Source organism: Mustela nivalis (genome assembly GCF_964662115.1).
Source record: "Mustela nivalis genome assembly, chromosome: 8".
NCBI classification, from domain to species: domain Eukaryota; kingdom Metazoa; phylum Chordata; class Mammalia; order Carnivora; family Mustelidae; genus Mustela; species Mustela nivalis.
In genome coordinates this window covers 121,227,518-121,251,626 of record NC_139027.1, presented here as the reverse complement: position 1 = coordinate 121,251,626, position 24,109 = coordinate 121,227,518, and the positions used below count along the sequence as shown (strand labels likewise).

Genomic DNA, 24,109 nt, shown 5'->3' with positions numbered 1-24,109 from the left:
AAATGATCTACTTGAGATGAGGGCCTTAATGTATTTAAGCAGAAGAGTGTCAATATTGCTTTGGGCAAATGGTCTGCAGTACTGGTTTGAATTGTCATAGAAAAGGCACTAGGTACATACAAGGGAAAAGCATAGTTATACTGTGGTAATGAGGGGATTCTTGTAATCTTATAAAATTGTTTCCTTTGTGAGTATGTGGGTGAGTAGGGCCAGTACCCCAGGTGTGGAACTGGTAACCAGCACCAGAAAACAGGGTGCGCTTAATTAGAGATGCAGACCTTGGTTCTGAATTGGGTGTGTGTCTTTGAGGGCCCACAGCTTTGAACCAGGAAGATTTTAATTTACAGAAATAAGAATTGATTTGGCCTTTGTCTTTGGACCAGGATAGCTTCACGGAGGGCAATTGCCAGGTGTGAGATAATGAGGAAGCCCACAGGTGACATGATGGAGAAGAACACCTCCAAATTGTGCTGGGCCCTACCTTAAAAAATGCTTAAGAATGATGGGATGTGGTGCTCTCTCAAGATTTCTGTAGCTTTGACAGCAATTTTCAGACAAACCTGGACTTGTAGCCCTATTCTTATGGTCTTTGGTTTTTTGATAACTGATTATTTTCACTTCCAAGAAACAAAAATCCAGGAGTCTGTGGCCTATAATTAATAATTATAGGAGTTTATTTCTTTTCTGGTTTCCCTTTTAGAAATGCCAGGCTGCCTGCTACGTTAAAAGCAATAAAAGCTAACATTTATAGAGCAGTTACTACATGACAAAAACCTTATATATACTGACAAAACCCTATCAGGTAAGTACAGTCATTATCCTTATTCTACAGATGGAGAAACTGAGGCAAGAGAGCTTAAGTAGCTTGTCCAAGCTTCCACAGTAGCAGTTGACAGACAGAGCTAGGATTTGAACCCAGGTAGTCTGGCTCTGGAGTCTACACTCTAACCACTGAGCTTGTTACATCTTTCAAGAGAAATGTCTTAGGTCTCTGCCTGACTTTTAAAAGGAAAATAATGTCCCCTGGGAATCAGAGCTGTCTCCACTATGCTATGAGAACAGAGAAAAAGGATTATATTTACCATTAGCTGAAGAGATTAACCATATAAGATTTAGAGTAAGACAGCCTATGAGAATGGTAAAATTCAGAGGAACAATGGGTTTTATGTTTTGTTTTAATAAAGGAAGTGGCTTCCTTTTAAGCATGTATTATCATTTCTCCACTGCTGATAAGGTAACTGAAATTCAGAGAGGAAAAATAACTTATTTGAGGACATACAGCTAAAAATTATTCTCTGGACTCCAAGCCCAGCCTTTTGCTAGTCTAATCTGCTTTGAGTCCCCACTTAGAAATCTCACATCTTAGAAACACCTACAAAGTAAATTTTATTCAATCTAGCACTTAATTATATCAGAGTTTTGCAGTTTATAAATCCCCAAGTAATATATAAATGTATTTAGATATATTTAGTAATCTTACCTGTTATCCTATATAAAACTGAGGTTTTTCATTTGTAATACATATATAACTCCTCAACTTGATGGTGAGTTCCCAAGGTCCAAGTTCTGTCCCTCCTCTACTCACTCTCCTCCTATCTCCTAGGGCTCTGCTCCAGCTAAATACATAGTAAAAACTTTCTGACAAGTCACTTGGTCCTCTCTCCCACAAAGGTTCTGAGCTGCAGGAGTGCAATGGGATGCCTGTTGCTACCTCCTGAGATCCATGTTCTATGCCAGTTCGGAGGGGTAGCAACAGGCATTTAGTTTCATGACCCTTCAGAGTAACTTAGGTGGCAGAGGACCCAGGGGCAGAAAGAAAGGAATTAGGTCTGGCAGCCACCTCAATGGGGAAAACAGGCAAAGAGCAGATGGAAACACAGACAAGCACGCAGAGCAGCAGTACCCAAGGCAGTGCAGAGGTGGATACCTGGGGCCAGATGCGCTTGGGTTTCTCTTTCAGCTTACCCTGTTAAGAGCCCACGGAAAGGGTGGTGAGCAGGGTCTGAGTATAGGGGAGTGGGAGGGAAGGGTCAGCATGTCCCAAGCACCTGCTGCCTCCTTTACTTCAGGCTCCCCTCCCAGCCTACATTTTCCTGATCTTGTCCCCAACCTCTACACACCCAGAACCCCTAATGCTGAGTGGGGTCTCCACAACCTCCCTAGGCTGACTATAGCCTCTCTAGCTCTGTGATCCCTCAGGGCCCCTCAAGTCACAAATCTCAGGAAGCTTTGTCCTTCTGGACCCTGGAGCTTTCATTCTTCATGCCCCTTAGACCTTTGGGCTTTTCCACCATTTCCACTAAAAGTGCTGGATCCGAAGTTAATAAGGGCCATATCTTGAGGGCCAGATCCTGATCCTTCCATGGTGGGACCATACAGGCAGCCCATGCCAAGACAGAGACCAGTACACACAGTCACCCAAACCATCCCATTTCTTTCTTTCTTTCTTTCTTTCTTTTTTAATTAAAGTATAGTTGACTAAGTCGGCCCATTTCTAACCTAAGCCCAAGCCCTGGGGATCTCTTGTACCCATCAGGACACTCCAACTAGCACGGAGTCTCCCTTAAAGTCTAAGGGAGACTCATACTAAGTTCCCAAGATACAGGGGGCTCCCTAATGACATTCAAGGTCAAAGTCCTCCAGCTCCCTACCAGCCCTGCCAGAGGAAGCATTCCTAGGATTGCTCCCAGATTGTCTAAGCATTATGATAAGGAAGCAAGGAAGCACAGCAAGAACCTCCTGGGCAGGAAGAGGGAGACAATCTGAACCCAGAGGAAAGCATAGTAGTACCAGACTCACCTGCACATCTGGGCATGGCCTCTTAATGGGGGGGGATTGGCTGGGAGAATCACCTGTGCCCAGCTCTGCCCGCCCCAGGTGCTTGACCACAATGCAGCATCTCACTTGGAAACCCCTAGAAGAAGGAAAAACCTGAAGTGGTAGGCTGGTTGGCTCAAAAGAGAATTTGGAAAGACCCACCCATGTCCATCTAAGATGAGGGGACCAAGGGAATCTGGTACTGGGGAATTGCAGACCCAGAGCGGTAGCCAACCAGCCAAACACACTTACTTCTCCCGACACTTCTCCAGGGCCTCATCAGCCAGCTCCTTCAGGTTCACAAGCTTTTCCCCCCTGTAGAAGGCATCTTTGGGGAGCAATAGACATTCCAGGCCTTAGGAAGGCACCACACTCCCAGCCCCTTATCCCTAGTGAGCACAATGTTCATTGAGCCCTTCCTGAGGTAGGCCTCATGGCTCTAGCTCTTCCAGTTGATTTGAGCTGACAGAGGGCCAGGTGAGGTGGAATCAGGAGTAAGGGTAGGCAGTCCCTACTCTATATGCTGAGCAGTTGCAAATACCAACTAGCCAATGAGAGACCAAAACTTCAGGTATGGCGGTTTTGGGAAAGGGGTGAGAATTAGTCACCTGTAGTGATAAGAAGGCTGCAACTGGAATCCAGGATCCTTTCACACAGAGACTCTGCAGAGAAGCCTGCAAACTAGGAAAAGGAAGAAAGACTGAGGGAGAAAAAGACCTAGGAATTAAGTAAACAAGGAAAGGAGACACTCATAAAACCTTCAGGGTTTCTAAGCTATGGTCCTAGAAGAAACTGGATACCTGATATGGAACCTATGACCCAAACATTCTAAACTCCTTAGTCTGATTCTTAAGACCCTCCATCATCCAGGCTTAACCTACTTCTCCAGAACCCTACCCCCCACTAGGTCTCTTTTTCCAATCCAAATTCTTACCACAATGGAGTGCAGAGCCCCAAGGCGGGCACACGCCAGCATGGCCACGACAAGCTCCGGTATCATGGGCATGTAGATGGCCACTCGGTCACCCTTCCGAATGCCTGCAAATAAAGGACACAGATCATGGACCAAGGACCCTTCCTGCTGCTACTTTCTCCTTCTCATTAAGCTACTGCCCCCCCAACGGCTGATCTTTTCTGTTCCCCTATACCATATTCCTTCCATTCCTTGTCTACTTCCCCCAAGTCCTCAGATACCCCAAGGCAGGATCCTGCAGTCCCCTTATTATACTCCCAACACTCACCCTGTTTTTGGAGAACATTGCTGCATCGACACACTTGGACTAGAAGCTCACGATATGTGATCTGGGTGGTCTCCTCTGGTTCATTGCCCTCCCTGAGATATATCAGAAAGAATCAGTCATTAGGGAATATAACATCTTCCCCCAAGCAAAAAATAGGAACAGTCCTAATAGCCATTCAGGAACACCAAAGCTCCTTATGAATGTCCTGTGAGGGTGAGCTGTCTACCGTCACACCTTGAACTGACTGGTCAAACACTTTGGTCTTTTAAAGTATACTTTATATACAAGCTGTGTGTCATTGGAAGATGCAGTGTCCATCTGTGAGCCTCATTAGGTTTCTAAAATGGAATGATGGCCCCTTCTCTTCCATCCTAGGGATGTACTAAGGAGAAATGATACCACAGATGTGTTTCTTCCTGAGCACAGTGTCAAGACTGTATTGGTGTTATTCAAAGTGGGGACTCCAGATCACTTGCACCCAGGGGAACTTATTAAAATGTAGATTCCTGAGCCCTAACTCAGACCTACTGAATCAGAATCACAGAGTCCAAGAATCTACCTCTTTATTACAAGCTGGTATAAAGATTCAGTTGGTGATTCTTTTTTATTTTTTAAGATTTATTTATCTATTTGAGAGAGAGAGAGAAAGAGCATGAGCAGGGCAGGTAGAGGGAGAGCGAATCTCAAGCAGACTCTGCACTTAGTGTGGAGCTGATGCAGGGATTGATCTCATAAACCTGAGATCACAACCTGAGCCAAAACCAAGAGTCAGATGATCAACTAACTGCACCACCCAGGCGCCCCTCAGTTGTATTTCTGATACAAATTTAAAGTTTCAGTGGTAACTGGGTGGCTCAGTCCGTTAAGCATCCAACTCTTGATTTCTTGATTGGCTCAGGTCATAAACTCCTAGTTGTGAGACTGACCCCTATGTTATCGGGTTCCATGCTGGGCAGGAAGCCTGCCTAAGAGTCTTTCTTTCCCTCTCCCTCTACCCCTTCCTTCTTTCCTTCTCTAAAAAAGCTCCAGAATCACTACACTTTTATCATCTTATTTCTGTCTACCTCCTCAGCTTTGCCTCCCATTCCTTCCTAGATTTCAGTCTAGTTTCCTTCACATTGGCTTACTCAACAACTACTATGTGCTATATACGTGTATAGAAATAAGGCACCGATGAATGGAACAAGCAAGATCCCTGCCAACATGGAGTTTATATTCCAATGACAGTACAAAAATTATACAGGTAACAAATATAGCCAAGATAATTTCAGATGATAAGCATTATGAAGGATATAATGAATGACAGAATGAGTGACTAATAAGAAATACTTTATTTTTTTTAATTAAAGATTTTTTTTTATTTGACAGAGAAAGAGATCACAAGTAGGCAGAGAGGCAGGCAGAGAGAGAGGGGGAAGCAGGCTCCCCACTGAGTAGAGAGCCTGATGTGAGGTTCAATCCCAGGACCTTGAGACCATGGCCTGACCCAAAGGCAGAGGCTTAACCCACTGAGCCACCCAGGCACCCGTGGAAATACGTTTAAAAAAAACATTTTAAGGAACTTTCATGACTATATGTGAATATTTAATGACCCCTGGTGTTTTTTTTCAATTTTATGATTATATATAATATATATATTACATATATACAAATGGTACCACAACAAAAGATATGTAATGAGAAGTGTCCCTCCCACCCCTAGTCCCCAATCACCCTGCCAACTGGCAACCACTATTCATTCTATATTGTGTAACTTTCCAGAAATAGTCAACATGCAGACAGAACCACTCCTAATAGGTTGGAGGGTGTAGAGCAACTGAACTATTGTGGACTGACCAAGATAATCACTTTGGAAGAAGTTTACACTGTTAGCATCTTTCATAAGATCCTTCAGATATCGCTAAAGATGGAAATTTAAAAACCAAATTCAAAAAACTGAATTTTAATACTCTTCATTAAAGAGTATTTAATGGGCACCTCACAGTCCCCAACCAAGCATGGATGGAAAGAGGTAGGAAAGAGATGTCCCACGGACAGGTCTATTACAGAAGCATTACATATATGTATTTATGTTTACATATTCTTGGTTTTTCTATACAAATGACAGTACACAATACACACCATTGTGTATAGTGTTTTTTACTGAGTATAATGTACATCCAATAAATAGAGCTCAGTCATCTTGCTTTTTAAAAATTTTTTTTTTCCTTTTACCTATTTATTGATTTTATAACAAGCTTTTTTTTTTTTTAATTTATTTTTTATTTTCAGCATAACAGTATTCATTATTTTTCACCACACCCAGTGCTCCATGCAATTCGTGCCCTTTATAATACCCACCACCTAGTACCCCAACCTCCCACCCCCCACCCCTTCAAAACCCTCAGATTGTTTTTCAGAGTCCATAGTCTCTCATGGTTCACCTCCCCTTCCAATTTCCCCCAACTCCCTTCTCCTCTCTAACTCCCCATGTCCTCCATGCTATTTGTTATGCTCCACAAATAAGTGAAACCATATGATAATTGACTCTCTCTGCTTGACTTATTTCACTCAGCATAATAATCTCTTCCAGTCCCGTCCATGTTGCTACAAAAGTTGGGTATTGGTCCTTTCTTTTTTTTTTTTTTTTTTTTTTTTTTTTTTATAAACATATATTTTTATCCCCAGGGGTACAGGTCTGTGAATCACCAGGTTTACACACTTCACAGCACTCACCAAAGCACATACCCTCCCCAATGTCCATAATCCCACCCCCTTCTCCCAAACCCCCTCCCCCCAGCAACCCTCAGTTTGTTTTGTGAGATTAAGAGTCACTTATGGTTTGTCTCCCTCCCAATCCCATCTTGTTTCATTTATTCTTCTCCTACCCACTTAAGCCTCCATCTTGCATCACCACTTCCTCATATCAGGGAGATCATATGATAGTTGTCTTTCTCTGCTTGACTTATTTCGCTAAGCATGATACGCTCTAGTTCCATCCATGTTGTCGCAAATGGCAAGATTTCATTTCTTTTGATGGCTTTTTAAAAATTTTAATATACCTTGATATAATTCTTCATTAAGACTTATAATGCCGTTTCTTTTTCTTTGTCATCTGCACAATGGTCCACAGATTGTATGTGCCACAGTTTAACTAACAAATAAATGCTTCAATGAATATCTTTATTCAAATGTCATTTTACTCACTTGCAAATATGTCTGTAGGACGAATTACACGAAATAAAACTGTTGGGTCAAAGGATATGTACAATTTTTTTTTTAAAGATTTTATTTATTTATTTGACAGAGAGAAATCACAAGTAGGCAGAGAGGCAAGCAGAGAGAGAGAGGGAAGCAGGCTCCCTGCTGAGCAGAGAGCCCGATGCGGGACTCGATCCCAGGACCCTGAGATCATGACCTGAGCCGAAGGCAGCGGCTTAACCCACTGAGCCACCCAGGTGCCCCAGGATATGTACATTTTAAATATTAATAAACATTAGAGGACAACTACTTTAAATAATGGTCCCAGAAGGCCTCCCCCTGGGGAAGCTTGAGCTAAAAGACCCAAGTGATGAGAAGTAGTCCACCATATGAATTCTTGAGAAGGGTATCCTGGGCAGAAATTTGGAAAGGCCATGAGGCAGTAAAGAGTTTGGCCTATTCAAAGATCAGTAAGGAAGCCAGCATGGCTGGAGCATAGTGAACAAGAAGAAAGGTAAGAATGAAAGTTAAGCAGCAGCCAGATCACATAGGGCCTTGTAGTATTGGTAAGAAGTTTGAATTTTATTTTAAGTGGGTTCCTCCTGGCTTCCTACACACATTGGATCATGCCATTGCCTCTGCTCAGTATCCCTTCCCCTTACCTTCTGGCACCAAAACCACACAGCCCTCCCTAAACACTGCAGGCCATTGCTCTCCCTCTCTTTCCTTACTACTCAGAGTACTCAAGAAAGAGGTAACTAAAACCCAGAAAGATGTAGTAGCTTGGCCAAGGTCAAATAATAAGTGGAAAAGCCAAGAATAGATCTTCAGGTCTTCTCATTTGAAGGCACAACTCTTTTGCCTCACAGTGTGAAGGACAGGGACTAGCAGGGAAACCAGGCCTTGGAGGTTACACAGAAGATTATCAGCCTCTTTCCAGCTCCTGGCTTGATGAGTCAGTTACTATCCTCTCATTGGCTTAGCCTCCTAGGGCTAAGAGGAGCCAAGCACAGAGAGCTCTCTAAAGTGAGAAGGGACACAGAGAGAGGAAGCTGGCAAATGGCCCTGAATGCCAGGGCAAAAAGCCATTTCCTTAACTGGCCCACTGATAAGTGTCACAGAAACTTCAGAACATCTCGTTACAGCTAAATGCCAACAAATACCACACACCCCTGCACACATATCCCCATATGTGTACCACATACCAGCTTACCTATGTGTACTTGAAAGCATAAAATCACATATTCTAATATACAAAACACTGTACACATAAAAGCTGCCCATTTGTACACAAAGGCACAAATAAGGAGAAATATATGGACCTAAGACTCAAACACGGGCCTATCTGTAAGTACATGCACCATACTTGTGTACCCATCTATGTGCACAGCTTGTCCCTCCCAAAACACTAGCAAATCATTGTTTTATTTGCTTCACATAACTTTCCATTATTTGAAATTATCTCGTGTGTTTTATTTGCTTATATATTACCTGTGTCTTTTATTGGAATATAAGCTCCATGGTAACAGAGAATTTGTCTGTCTTGTTCACTAATACATCCCTAGAACCTAGAATAGAGCCTGGTGCATAGAAGGTATACAGGAACAGATAAGCACAAACCTATTTAAGAACTGCTTACTTGAGCTCACTTTTAGTTACACACACACACATACACACACACACACACACACACACACACGCCCCACAGTGTACATTCCTCCCCCAGGCTCTGGGCTCAAGCTATGCATTATTGATATAGGCACCCTACTTCTTCCAGTGTCTTCTTTCTCTGACATACACACCAACCTGGGGCCCCTGGCTCATTAGGAGAAGGAGGTAAACAGAATACTAGCCTACTACAAGCTCCCAAGCCCTCTAGGATTTTGAGAAAAAATTTTAAAAGATTTTATTTATTTATTTGCCAGAGAGAAAGTGCATGCGAGAGAGCCAGAGTACCAGAAGGGGGAGTGGCAGGCAGAGGGAGAAGCAGGCTCCCTGCTGAGCAAGGAGCCTGATGCCAGGACTCAATCTCAGGACCCTGGTATCATGACCTGAACTGAAGGCAGGCACTTAACAGACTGAGCTACCCAAGTGCCCTGGATGTATGTTAAGAATTTTTAAAAGAACATTCAGTTTAGTCTCCTAACTCCAAAGAGATCCAAAGAGGCCATTTAAGGTGCTCAAGGTCACATGGTGGTTTGTGGCACAGATCTCACTTTCCTTATGATCTATCAGTACTATCTTTTTTACATTTATTGTGGCTTTATATTTCCCATTACACCTTGGGTTCTTGAAGAGCAGGATCATGTCCCCTTCCTCTCCATCTCCTCCAACTTCAGTTGACACAATAAGTACTTTAGGTTCATGGTTGAGTCATAGAAAACCTAATAACTAATTAATGACTGGGAAGACTGGGACTCCTCTTTTATATGAGGGACAGTTACTGTATTGGAGATTTTAGACTAGCAGAGAAGTAAAACACAGGACAGGAGGAAAGAGCTGGGGGAAAAATAGGTGGGAAAAGCTAGTTTCTTTACAGAAACAGAGGGCAGGATCTAACCTGGTGGGTTAGGCCTTCTAGAGGAGAAAAACCCAGATGAGAGAAGCAGTCAAACCTATTTTGAGAGGACACATTGAACTTAGCTGTTTGCCTGAAGAGAAGAGAAGATACTGAGTTACATGACAGCAGTATCTGTATCTTTGTTGCTTCTACTCTGGTTCAAGCCACCTGCATCTCTTGCTTGGATGACCACAATGGTCCCAAACTGGTCTCCTACTTCATTCTTACCCTCTTCCAATCCATACATCATCTGGAATAATCTATTAAAAATCGTACCACCTCCTGCTTAAAATCCTTTAGTGGTTTTCATTACATGTAGAAGAAAATCCAAACTTCTCCTATGCCTTGTATCTTTTCCAGCTCATCTTATTCTATTGTCCCATTTTGCTCAATAGACTCCGAACACATTATTAGCCTTCCTACTGATAGAATATGCCATGTTCTTCCCCCAGCTTTTCAAATGGTTTGCTCTATGTCATGATTCAGATCACTCGAAGTAGCATCAGTCCTTCCTTTATTCTTCATCACAACACTGTTTATTTTTTTTAAGATTTTATTTATTTATTTGACAGAGAGAGAGAGAGAGAGAGAGAGAGAGAGAGAGAGAGAGGAAGAGTGCACAAGCAGGTGGAGTAGGAAAAGGAGAAGCAGGCCTCCTGCCAAGCAGGGAGCCCATGCGGGGCTCGATCTCAGGACCCTGGGATCATGACCTAAGCTGAAGGCAGAAGCTTAACAACTGAGCCACCCAGGAGCCCCTGTTTATTTTTTTCATAGCATTTTTCTCAAGCTATAACTGTATTATTTTTATTTTTCTAATTGTCCATCTCTCCTACTAGATTATGTTTCGCACAGACCAAATTGGTATTGTTCATTGCTGAATCCCCAATGCCTTGCAAAGAAACCTGTATATAGTCAGTGCTCAGTAAATATTTGCTGAATAAATGAATGAACCTTAATGATTATTATGGGAAAGAAGCAGACTAGTGTTACATAACTATAAATTCAAGAGGTGGGTCAATTGGAGATTTCAGTATAAGGAAAGCCTTTCTGTCAGAACTGTCCAATGATAGAAGGTATTCCTTCAGGAGCTTCCTAACTCTGGAGATACATAGAATCTGGGATTCCCAGGGATACTAAAGAGCAGACTCCAAGACTGGGACCAACCAAGAAAGGCCAATGTGTCTCAAGGCATGATCACACAGTGTTAATAATGCAAACTCCCCAAAGAGCTGCTGAATAGGATTGTACAGACTGGGCCAGGGAAACCCTGATACCTGTTAGATCCTTCTTCAGGGAATGGGGATCTTAGAATTCTCATTTTATAAGCAACCCATGGGATTCATGTTTTCTGAAGTTTGAGATGACCTTAAAAGTCTCTACCAACTTTGAGATTCTCTGATTATGTAAAATTAAGAAAACATGTAAAATAATGTGTTCTCTGATCCATAAAGCACTGCACAAATGTAAGACACTCAGATGTAGGTATGCCCTCAAGTCACTTTCCTTTTCATCAAGGGAAGAGGGAGTGGGAGCAACATAACTTTACCAATTAGCAGACTGATGTTCCCTCTGGGTACTCCTGCCCTAGTCACAGTGAAGAGGGAGAAGGGCTGGAGGAGGAGGTAAGAGGAATCACACCCCAAAGACTAAATCATAAATCACTTAGGATGCCAGAGGAGGACAGGGCTTTCAATGTCCACTACCCTTATTTACAGATGAGAAACCTAATTACACAGATGGGAAGTGATGGCCTCAAGGTTACTTAACACATTTGTAGCTCCATTATTCTAAAGCAGTCCTATCTAACATAGTAGCCACAAGCTACATATAGCTACTGAACACTTGCAATATGGCAGAAGAACTAAATGTTTATTTAATTTTAATTATTTTAAATATTAGTAGTCACCTGTGTCTAACCATACTATCTAAATGTCTAGTCTAGGTAGTCTCCTCCTAAATGACATGGCCTCCAAAAGGAGGATTTTTTTTTTCTGAAGCCAGAATTAGCATTAGGAAGAAAATCAAAGTGCAGGTGTCCTGAGAACTACAGAGTTGAAGTCCACCAAGGATGGATTTTAACTTAGAGTCACCCAAGAGAATTAAAAACATGTACACCTAAAAAGCTTGTACACAAATGTTCATAGCAGCATTATTCATGATATTAAAAAGAGAAAATAATCCAGATATCCACCAACTGAAGAATGGATAAATAAAATGTGGTATATCTATACACTGGAATATTATCTAGCATAAAAAGGAATGAAACATTAAGTCAATCAGGAAAAGACAATTATCATATGATCTTACTGATACGTGGAATTTGAGAAACAAGGCAGAGGATCACAGGGAAGAGAGAAAAAAATGAAACAAGATGAAACCAGAGAGAGAGAGAGAGATAAACCATAAGAGATTCTTAATCTCAGGAAACAAACAGGGTTGCTGGAGTGGAGGGGGATGGGAAGGATGAGGAGGCTGGGTGATGGACACTGGAGAGGTGTGTGTTATGGTGAGTGCTATATATTGTGTAAGACTGATGAATCACACACCTGTACCCCTGAAACAAATAATACATATGTTAATGAAAAATCTATTTTAAGAAATAATAAATAAATTATTATTATTTTTTTAAAGTAATGAAGTAGGGGCACCTGGGTGGTCAGTCATTAAGCATCTGTCTTCAGCTCAGGTCACGATCCCAGCATCCTGGGATCAGGCTCCTTGCTCAGCAGAAAGCCTGCTTCTCCCTCTCCCACTCCCCCGCCTGTGTTTCCTCTCTCACGGTCTCTCTCTGTCAAATAAATAAAGTCTTTAAAAAATAATAATAAAAAATAAAAAAAGGAAACTGATACATGCTACGGCACTTGTGAACCTTTAAAAGATTATGGTAAGTAAAAGAAGCTAGAAAAAAAGGCCACATGCTGTATGATTCCACTTATATGGAATGTCCAGAATAGTCAAAGCCATAGAGACAGAAAATAGATTAGTGGTTGCCCAGGGCTACAGTGGGCAAAGTTGGAGGAAAATGAGGAATGACTGCTAATGAATATGGGGTTTCTTTTTCAGTGGTGAAAATGTTCTAAAATTGGATGTGACGAGGGTGCCTGCATGGCTCAGTCTAGGGTGCCTGCCTTCGGCTCTGATTATGATCCCAAGGTCCTGGGATCGAGCTCCGTGTCAAGCTCAGCAGGAGCCTGCTACTCCCTCTCCCTGACACTCTCCTTACTTGTAATTTCTCTCTGTGTCAAATAAATAAAGAAAATCTTTATAAAATAAAATAGATCATGATGGTGATTGCACAACTCTACGACTATACCAAAAATCATTAACTTTTACACTTAAATTGGGTAGGATGCATGGTATGAATTATATCTCAAATTTTAAAATTTTGTGATTTTGATTAGAATTGCAACAACATACAGATTAATCTGGAAAAACAGACATCTTTACAAATCTTCCTTTCCAGAAAGTTTGCCTCTTAGCACTATTCATTTATTCATTCATTACTGTTCATTCATTCATTCTCTTTCTATTTGCCTAAATATTTGGCACTTATTTATTTTAACGTTATAGTCATATGTATGCATCTATTTACTTCACTGGACTGTAAGTTCCTTAAAGGCAGACAAGACATATTAAAAAAAAAAAAGACATATTTTTATCTTTTTCCTCCTCAGCGCTTAGCATATAATGTGACACACAGTGGTTACTGAATACATAATTGTGAAATAAATGGGTACAAGAATGAATGAATGAATGAATGAGGTTCTCTGCTCATATGACCTGCCAGATCCAGGCTAATCAGAGTGAGGAAACATGGAAAGAAAGGGGATTATAGAGGATACAAACAAAGTAGACAGATGCTAGACAGGCAGGGGGAAATGGCAGACACAGAGGGAGAAGAGGGAGAAGAAGAATGTAAAACTCACAGAATGGGATTTGGAGAAATAACAAGGAAAATTTCTTGAGCCCCTAAAACTGGGCTCAGTTCTGGACTCTGCCATGGGAGAGACGGCAATAAGCCCCTGGAGTTAAGGTTCAGGTTGTGGGACTTGTGCTTTGCAATCTAGGCTATTATTGCATCCTGTCCTCATGCTAGCTGTTTTCAGGCTTTGATCCAGGAACCTTGTGCCTGTTCCCCTCGGCCTAGGTGGCTTTGGTGCCAGTTGGATTCTGCAACTCTTCTCTGTTGACAAGGCAGACCTAGGTCAGTATAGAAGGTAACCCTTTCCCACTACTTACATACCTACTCGTTCCTTCCATACTGTGCCCCTTGCTAGCCTTACCCAAAACAAGTAAATGAAGGAAGTCCTCTCAGATCCTTTATTATCACAGCATTTGGAACGTTGCCTAAAACAGAAATATGCCTAGAGCAGAAAAAGAAAGTGGAAAGAACAGCCGAGGGCACTGTTTTATATGTACATCAGGTGTCTCAATTTTGACACATGAAAAAATATTTATTACAATGGTTCTCTGTTATTTAGGTAAATAGCATGGTTTAAATCATTAGTTTTCATGGTAGGGTACTCTATTCCTATGGGTAGTTGAGCAGGAAAAGTTTTAAGACTAAGTGTCCAGATTCTCAACTTTGATATGTAATCTTCCCTAACACTGATCTGTTGGCGTTGGTTCTCCTTTCTCACTTTCTCCTTCACAAATATACTTCTCCCACAATATTAAAAAAAAAAAAAAATGGGGCGCCTGGTGGGCCTTTGGCTCAGGTCATGATCCTGGGGTCCTGGGATTGAGTCTCGAGCCCGACCTTGGACTCCCTGCTCAGCAAGGAGTTTTCTTCTCCCTCTACCCCTCCCCATGCCTGTGCACTCTCTCTCTCTCTCCCCCTCAAATAAATAAAATCTTTTAAAAATAAAAATAAAAATAATTTTAAATGCCATCTCTCTCTCATCCAACATTTTATCTACGCCACATCAAAGTTAAAAAATAAAATAAAAAAACTTCCAGAGTGCCATAGAGACAATTTGAGAACTATAACCTCAGAGGAAAAGGCTTCCAAGAGAGCAAATCAGAGAGCTTTCTTAAGAAAACTATGCTGAGGGCGCCTGGGTGGCTCAGTGGGTTAAGCTGCTGCCTTCGGCTCGGGTCATGATCTCAGGGTCCTGGGATCGAGTCCCGCATGGGGCTCTCTGCTCAGCAGGGAGCCTGCTTCCTCCTCTTTCTCTCTCTCTGCCTGCCTCTCCAACTACTTGTGATTTCTCTCTGTCAAATAAATAAATAAATAAATAAATAAATAAATAAATAAATAAAAAAGAAAAGAAATCTATGCTGAAAGGGGCACCTGGGTGGCTCAGTGGGTTAAAGCCTCTGCCTTCGGCTCAGGTCATGATCCCAGGGTCCTGGGATCGAGCCCCACATCGGGCTCTCTCTCTCTCTCTGCCTGCCTCTCTACCTATTTGTGATCTCTCTCTGTCAAATAAATAAATAAAATCTTTAAAAAAAAATAAATCTATGCTGAAAGGAGTAATATTTTAATTTATCCAGGTGACAGACTCATGGTAACACTACTTGCCTTATTTGTCTTAGAATTCTAATTCTAATTCTAATTCAATAGTTATCATATTTATTTTACCTGAAAAAGAAGTTGGGCATTTTCTAACAAAGTAAATCTCATTTGGCTGATTGTTAGCAGTGAGAATTTGCTATGCAAAATAGGCTATATAGTGGACGTTTTCTACAGATAATATGAGCTAAATTTGCAGTTCCAAGCTTTCAAGAAAGATATATGAAATATATACATGTATACAATATAAAACACATTAGAAATTAGATTTTTTGCAGTTATTACTTTTTTATTTTATTTTATTTATTTATTTTTTTAAAAGATTTTATTTATTTATTTGACAGAGAGAAATCACAAGTAGTGGAGAGGCAGGCAGAGAGAGAGAGAGAGGGAAGCAGGCTCCCTGCCGAGCAGAGAGCCCGATGTGGGACTCGATCCCAGGACCCTGAGATCATGACCTGAGCCGAAGGCAGCGGCTTAACCCAGTGAGCCACCCAGGCGCCCCCAGTTATTACTTTTTTAAAGATTTATTTGTGAGAGAGAGCACGCATGCATTGGAGTGCATGCACACGAGCCCAGGAGAGGGTCGGAGAGAGAGGGAGAAGCAGGCTCCCTGCTGAGCAAGGAGCCCGAGATGGGGCTTGATCCCAGGACCCTGGGATCCTGACCAAAGTTGAAAGGAGACACTTAACCAACTAAGCCACCCAGGTGCCCCATTTTTTTTTTTTTTTGCAATTATTTTATCTCATGATAATGTTTAGATGTGAACTTTAAAATGTGCAAAGAGTTAAGTAATTTTTCAAAACTCTTTTTAGGTATATAATTTTTAAAGTTTAAGACCACTAATATACAAAATTATTTTTCTGGAGTACCTGGGTGGCACAGTTAGTTAAGCATCCAATTCTTGGTTATGGCTTGGGTTGTGATCTCAAGGTCATGAGATCAAGCCCCATGTTGAACTCCATGGGCTCCTCACTCACCATGGAGTCTGCCTGAGATTCTCTCTCCCTCTCCTTCTGCCCCTCCTGCTCATGTCCTCTCTCTCTAAAATAAAACAAAACAAACAAATAAACAAATATTTTAAAGGTATACTGCCACTGCCCACCACATCTGAAGAGGATATAAAAATACAAGTCGGAAGTCTTATCCTCTGGAGATTCTGATTTGATAGGCTGGTAGGGTCCAGGAATCTGGATTATTAACAAGATCCTCAGATAATTATTTGGAGTCACCAGACCTAGATTTATTATTTACCCTTAATTCAATGTATGAATTTACACAAAATTTCCCCTCTCTCTGAGTCTCAGTTTCCTTCTCCATAAAGTATTAGAGGGGAGGAGGGAGAAGACTGGTATTAGACTGGATAATTTCTAATGTATCTTAGACTCCTCAATTCTCATTACTTCCTTTCAGAGGCAGGAGAATGGACCCTAAAAGGCAGCTGCAGAGAAAAGAGGTTTAAGTTACATAGCAGGCAGAGGGCAGGGGGAAGAATGAACTTAGCCGAGATAGAGACAAATAGAAGTAAATAAAATAAAAGTAAGGGGCACCTGGGTGGCTCGGGTCATGATCTCAGGATCATGGGATCGAGCCCCACATGGGGGTCTGCACTCAGCATGGAGTCTGGTTGAGATCACCTCTCTTTTCCCTCTACCCCTCCCCCTGTTCATGCTTGCATGCTCTCTCTCTCAATCTCTCTCTCTCTCTCTCTCTCTCTCTCTGTCTTAAATAAATAAATAAAGTCTTTTTTTTTTTTTAAAGTAATAAAACCTGACCTGCCTGTCTCACATGGTATCTCAGTAGCTTAAGTAAGAATTCAGCTAATCCCTCACACGAGTATGGAATAAAACTACATTAGAGGATAATTTTTTACCTGATCCTCACAGATACTTTAGCAATACTTAGAGCAGGTATAATTATCCCCATTTTAAAGATCCGAGAAATCCAGAGGAAGTGGCTTGCCAAAGCTAACGGTGGGATTAAGGAAAATCTATAACTAGGTTCCAGGTTTCTGACTTCCAGGCTAGTGTTGGTTCAACTACACCAATTTGGAGTGTATCCAAATGGACATAGAGAAGACTCGTTTCTTTTCTTTATTTTTTAAAATTTATTTATTTGACAGACAGAGATCACAAGTAGGCAGAGAGGTGGTGGGGGGCGGGGAGGAACAGGCTCCCTGATGAGCAGAGAGCTTGATTTGGCGCTGGATCCCAGGACTCTGGGATCATGACTTGAGCCAAAGGCAGAAGCTTTAACCCACTGAGCCAGCCAGGCATCCTGAGAAGCCTCTTTTCTAAGAATCTCCAGGAACACTATGAGAAAGAGTGAAGGAGACTCTCATCTACTTTGAGCTTTAGCCCATGGTCAAGATCATGCATACCATAGTCTCTTCAATATCCTGAGGACTTCCTCAAAGACCTAAAACCTCTGGCAAGGATGCCTACATATGTCTACCTTCACAATCCTTGGCAGTGCTCAAGTGTCACAGAAGGACTTGTATAGTCTCATTTGTTCCTAGAGACATGACCCCCATTCGCAGAAATAAGGCAAAATACACTGTCTCCGACATTTTCTTCCTAAATAAAATTAGAGCTCACTGGCAAAAATCTTGCCCCACCCTCCCAGAATGTGAGCTCCATGAGGATAAGGACCAGATCTCTTTTTTTTATTGCTATGTCTAAGCACCTAATATATGCCTGGCACATATCATAAATATCTATACACTAATTTTTTAAAAGCCTGCTGCTAGGAGCACCTGAATGCCTCAGTGAGTTGAGCCTCTGCCTTTGACTCAGGTCATGATCTCAAGGTCCTAGGATCAGGCCACGCATCTAGCTCACTGCTCAGCAGGGAGCCTGCTTCCCCCTCTCTCTCTGCCTGCCTCTCTGCCTGCTTGTGATTTCTCTATCTGTCAAATAAATAAATAAAATCTTAGAAAAAAGAAAAACCTGCTGCTAGAAGCTAGTAGATTGTCCATGGAGCACAGCTATCTGTAAGTTGGATCCTTACCTAAAAGCATATACAAAAATTAATGCAAAGTGAATCAAGGACCTAAATTTAATACCTAAAACAATAAAATTCTTAGAAGAAAACATAAGATAAAAATTTCATAATGCTGGATTTGGCAATGATTTGTCAGCTATGACCCCATAAACACAGAAAGCAAAAGAAAAAATAGACATTGGACTTGATAAAAGTTTTAAAATTTTGTGTATCAAAAAACACTATCCCCATGGTAAAAAGGCAAGCCCCAGCATGGGAGAAAAGATTGGCAAATCATGTATCTCATAAGGGATTAATATCCACAATATATATACATAACTCCTAAAGATCAATAACAACAAAAACAACACAATTAAAAAATGGGCAGAGGGCTTGAATAGACAATTCCCCAAAGAAGACATACACATGGCCAATAAAAACATCAAACATCACTAATCACTAGAGAAATGCCAACCAAAACCACAATGAGATAGGGGCACCTGGGTGGCTCAGTGGGTTAAGCCGCTGCCTTCGGCTCAGGTCATGATCTCAGAGTCCTGGGATCGAGTCCCGCATCGGGCTCTCTGCTCAGCAGGGAGCCTGCTTCCCCCTCTTTCTCTGCCTGCCTCTCAGGTCATGATCTCAGAGTCCTGGGATCGAGTCCCGCATCGGGCTCTCTGCTCAGCAGGGAGCCTGCTTCCCCCTCTTTCTCTGCCTGCCTCTCCATCTACTTGTGATTTCTCTCTGTCAAATAAATAAATAAAGTCTTTAAAAAAAAAAAAAAAAAGTCTAAAAAAAAAAAAAAAAAAAAAAACCACAATGAGATACCAGTATTAACAAGTGAATAAGGGCAGCGCTCTCAGATCCTTTATTATCACAAGTTCCCTAATGCATAAAGTTCATACTGTTCAGCCATGTCCTGGGTTCCTCCAGGGTCTGGCCCAATTTTAAGTGATCAAATTCAGCCATGCTGTTCTTTTAGGCCCATCTTCAGCTCCAGATGAAGCTCTCTCAGCCCCTGGGCAGGAATACTGCAATGACAGGGAAATGAATGGACAGGGCAAGAGCTCAGGAAAACTGGGTTTCAAGCCAAGCTTTGCTACTTCTTAAAACATGAAAGCTTTTACAAATTATTTTAATTCTCTGGGCCTTAGGTGCTTCAACTGTAAATGAGGGAACTATTTCAGTAAATGTGCTTTTTAGATATAGGTTTTATTATTCATTCCTGCTGAGAACAAGAAATAGGGTTGGAAAGTGAGAATTGGGAAAACCTTCACAAAGAAGATGGCATTTCAGATGGTTATGAAAGAATAAGCAGGATTTAGACTGGCTCAGATAAGGAACAGACCAATTCAGGGAGATGGGAACAACATTAATTAGCTTAGATAAAGAAGTGGAAAAGCACAGACCAGTCTACAGGCCAATACCAATCCCAAGGAATATTTTCAACTACTGCTGGTGTTTTTTCATAAAGTTACACATATTTGATTTAAGGACTATATTTTGTGCTATGTGTTCTGGCCTGTCCTCATGCAGTTAAATTATCTTTATTCTTACTTGAGTGACAGTCATACTTTCAGTTTCAAAAAAATCCTTACTTCATAAAAATTTTAAACTACAAACTCTTTGGGAGGTCCCTGCTGAAATATTTGTGAAATTTTTTAAAATCTCCATCATTTGATATAAAATTAAATAGCAAACCAATTCAGTTTAGACCTTAAGCTACATTTGGTGGGCTATAAGACTAAAAAGATAGAATGTTGAGGTCCTGAAAGTCAAATAAAGATGACTCTACATTGAAGGACCTTTATCTTGCCCTCATCCAGCACCTGGATACAGATGAATTGTTGCAGCAAGTGTTACCTTGAAATAGAGATGTGCATGAGCAGCTCCTAGGCAGCCTTATGGATCTTGGCCAGAGTCAAGTTAACCCTCCAGACCTCACATTTGTTCCAGAGCCCACACTTGCTAATCAGTTTCAGCTCTTGATTGAGGCGATTTCCTAGAGGGTCTCCATGGAGCCACATAGGTTTTGTGACAAACCCAGCTCCTGACCACTCATCAAGTTCATCAGCAAATCCTACTGGCTCTGCCTTCAAAATATTCCAAAATCTGACCACTTTTCATAACCTCTACCCTTATCTCCATTTTTATATTTTTCTTGAACTACTGCCGGTGCCTGCTTACTGTCCCTTTGCCTTCGCCCCATGCCCCTCATCCACTACTCTCAAGGTAGTGTGCAGACTACATATGGTAGATATCCAGTAGAAAATTGTTTGATAAGTGGATAAATGAGCACATCTCAGCTGAAGAAAGGATGTTATTTCTTTGAGGTTTGCCCTAAGCTTTGCGCAGTGGCAGTATCGTAGCCAATGAGGTTTATCCGAGGCGCGATTATTGCTAATTGAAAACTTTGAGGTTTGCCCTTTAATGTCTTTAGCCTTATAAATTATAAATTGTAGTCAACATTTCTAAAGCTAGCCCTAAAACCTCAAAATAAACTACTGGTTAGACAAATGGCAAATTGAGGCCTGACTCACCACAAGTAGAAAACTGTCAAAGAAGCAAAGGCTATGTAAATAAGCATAGTGTCTACAACAGAGAATATAAGTGTTCTGTCCAGAACAAGTTACAATTGCAATGTGACTGGCCATACATATCACTTCCACTCTCTAAGCCTCAAGTTCCTCATCTGTTAAACAGTGTTGTAAACCATAACCAGGTTCAAAAAAAAAGGACGGGGGGATGAACATATAAGTAAAGTATAAAGGAGACAGTTTATCATTAGAATAAATAGAAAAGTCTTAGGTATTGTAGGAGATTGTAAGTTGGATGGTAGAGTATGGCTGTCAATGGAACTAATGTAATCTTAGATATGTAAAGTTAGAACAAAGAATGGTAATAGTTCTCTGCCCAAGGCAGACCATAGCTAACATAGCTAGAATACTTAATTAGAGATACTGACCAACTATAGTGTATCCAGAGGAGACTGAGATGGTTGATAAAGGAGTTGTTCAGGAAACCACATCATATAAGAAATCTGGGAATGTGGACTCGGTATTACCTCATCCATAAAATAAGAACACTAGATCAGATTAGGGGTTTTCAAACAGAGCTTTACAAATCGCTAGATGTTCCACATATATACCTTACAGGGACCTCAGTGACAGTGACAGTGACCTGGTGAAGAAGCCAAAAGAATGTGGTTCTGGTCTTCTCGTTCATGTTTCAACCAGATCAACTCTGCTCTTGCCTGTTTCAGGTATAGGGCTCTTGGTAATAATGATAAAAATAGCTAACACACAGTTTACCAAGCAGTAAGCCCTTTATACAGATTATTCTAACTATTCTTCACAATAATCTATGTCATAGAAACTGTTATTATTCCCATTTATAGATAGGAAAATAATTGAGGTTTAAAGAGGTGAGGCAGAGCACTTGGATGACTCAGTTGGTTGGGCAGCTGCCTTTGGCTCAGGTCATGATCTCAGGGTACTGGGATAGAGTCCTATGTTGGGGCTCCCTGCTCAGTGGTGAGTCTGTTTCTCCTTCTCCCTCTGTTCTTCCCCTGCCCATATGCTCTCTCAAATAAATAGTCTTTAAAAAATAAAAAATTAAAAGGGACGCAACTTGTCCAACTAAGAAGTATTAGATAAAATAAGGATTGAAATCCAGGCAGAGTCCAAAGCCTACTGTTGTTAATCACTATACATACAATTTTTATTTGAACGAAAGGATTCTAATGCCTTAAAAACATTGAAAATTACTGAATTAGATGATCTTCAAGACATCTTCTAGATTTAAATATTTATAATTCCATATTCAGCCTAGCAAAGGGATATAATAACTGCCTTCATTTTTTTAAAAATTTATTTATTCATTTATTTGACAGAGAGAAATCACAAGTAGATGGAGAGGCAGGCAGAGAGAGAGAGAGAGAGAGGGAAGCAGGCTCCCTGCCGAGCAGAGAGCCCCATGCGGGACTCGATCCCAGGACCCTGAGATCATGACCTGAGCTGAAGGCAGCAGCTTAACCCACTGAGCCACCCAGGCACCCTAATAACTGCCTTCAAATATCACAAAATAGGATTATTTTATGTAGCCCTAGAAAACAGAAGGAAAACCAAAGGAAGAGGAGAGAAAGTTATAGTAAGGGAATATATCTAAGAACTTTGTAGCAGAGATGCCCAACAGTGGGACAGATAGTGAATGAACTCTGTGGTCTTGGTAGTGTTCCAAAATCAGAATGATCATACATGGAGATTGTTGGGGATGGAGATATTGGGGCTACAATTCCTGCTTTGTTTAGGAAGTGGATTAAATGACCTCAAAGGAGGGGCACACTCAGGTGACTCAATCGGTTAAGCATCCACCTTTGGCTTGGGTCATGATCCTGGAATCCCAGGATCAAGCCCTATGTGGGGTTCCCTGCTCAGGCAGGAGTCCCCTTCTCCCTTTCCCTCTGCTCCTCCCCGTTTTTGTTCGCTCTCTCTCAAATAAATAAGTAAAATCTTTTAAAAATTAAAAAAATAAATATATGACCTCAAAGGATTAGAACTAAGAATCTCAAATTCTCAGAGGTTTAAGGTATCAGACACCGAGGATCATTTTCAGTGCCCAGTTTCTCTCAAACCAAAACCAAAAAGGAAGGCCCATCCTCATCTCCATGCCTTCTGTACTTAGAGTTTGTACCCTAAAGCAAGAACCCATGCTCCCATCTGACTATCTGCTACCTTTAAGAGACAAGAAGTCACCACTGGGTTCCTACCCTACCTCCAACTTCTCCCAGTTGCCCTGTCACTGTAGTTTCCCACATATGGGACAGCAATTCTAAAGGTCAGTGCTAGAAGTAACTTCAACAAGTATCCTGTTCATCCCCTACAGTTTACAGGTGGGAAAAAGAAAGCTCAGGGAAGGGCATTACCTAAAGCCATTCTCCTCATTGTTTACTAAACACACTGGTGTAAGAATTCACGCTTAGACACAAACTGATGAAAGTTGACAGGAGCTCAGGACACTGAATCAGGCTTCAAGACAGTTTCCATTTATTACATTCTTAGTATCACATATATTAGCATATATAATAATATACTAATCTATAACAAATGATAATACACATCTATTATTCATATCCCACCTACTTCTAAAAACTGACCAGTGACTTGGACAATACAGCCTACTTGTCTCATTTTTACCACTTCAGGGAATTCTTTAAGGCATTAAGGGTCATGAAACTCAGGGAGAAGTGAAAGAAACAGATTGGAGATTCACCCTAAACATGAAATCCTGCTGCCCTCCTCCGCAATCTGCTTACCTGATTCAAACTGGAGAAAGCCTGTTCCCAGCAACAGTTATTTCCTCACATACCTCCACTGGCAGAAAGTATATGCTACCAGCACTAGTACTGCCCCCAGGCAAGGGGTACAGACTCTCTACCTCAGCCCTTTCACCCCCAACCTTCTGAAATCCTGCCTTTATTTCACCATCTCAAACAGAAACCCAGCCCACCTACTGAGTCACCATAAAGTCCCTATAGGTTGCATCAGAACTTCTAAAAACCACTTCCTCTTCAGAAACAATCATAGACTCCTGAACTATATAAGAGGCAGAAGAAGGACCTTGCAGAGTATCTATAGTTAATCCTCTACCACTCCCCAAAAGGGAAAGCCCAGAGAAGGGAAGAGATGGTCTGAGGCCATCTTCTTTCTTAAGTGTTTTTCCATACCATGTACATTTTAATTAGTAAATACACCATTGTGAAACCAGTGAAGACAGAGAGGGAGGACAAAAAAGTCCTTCCCTTCCCATATCACT

At 41.3% G+C, this 24,109-nt stretch overlaps 1 protein-coding gene across 2 annotated transcripts in view; it reads right to left on the bottom strand.

Moving 5' to 3' along the window:
- Window positions 1–24,109, bottom strand: part of ACSS2 (acyl-CoA synthetase short chain family member 2) — a 47,420-nt gene that overhangs the window by 9,995 nt on the left and 13,316 nt on the right. The window contains exons 3-8 of one of the 2 annotated variants that reach the window (XM_082746154.1): window positions 4,059–4,150; window positions 3,752–3,855; window positions 3,426–3,498; window positions 3,070–3,145; window positions 2,800–2,914; window positions 1,928–1,966 (exon numbers count right to left, since the gene is read on the bottom strand). In XM_082746154.1, the coding sequence (XP_082602280.1) occupies window positions 1,928–1,966; window positions 2,800–2,914; window positions 3,070–3,145; window positions 3,426–3,498; window positions 3,752–3,855; window positions 4,059–4,150 (499 nt within the window). The remainder of the gene's footprint in view (window positions 1–1,927; window positions 1,967–2,799; window positions 2,915–3,069; window positions 3,146–3,425; window positions 3,499–3,751; window positions 3,856–4,058; window positions 4,151–24,109) is intronic. The other variant, XM_082746155.1, reaches the window with a different exon arrangement.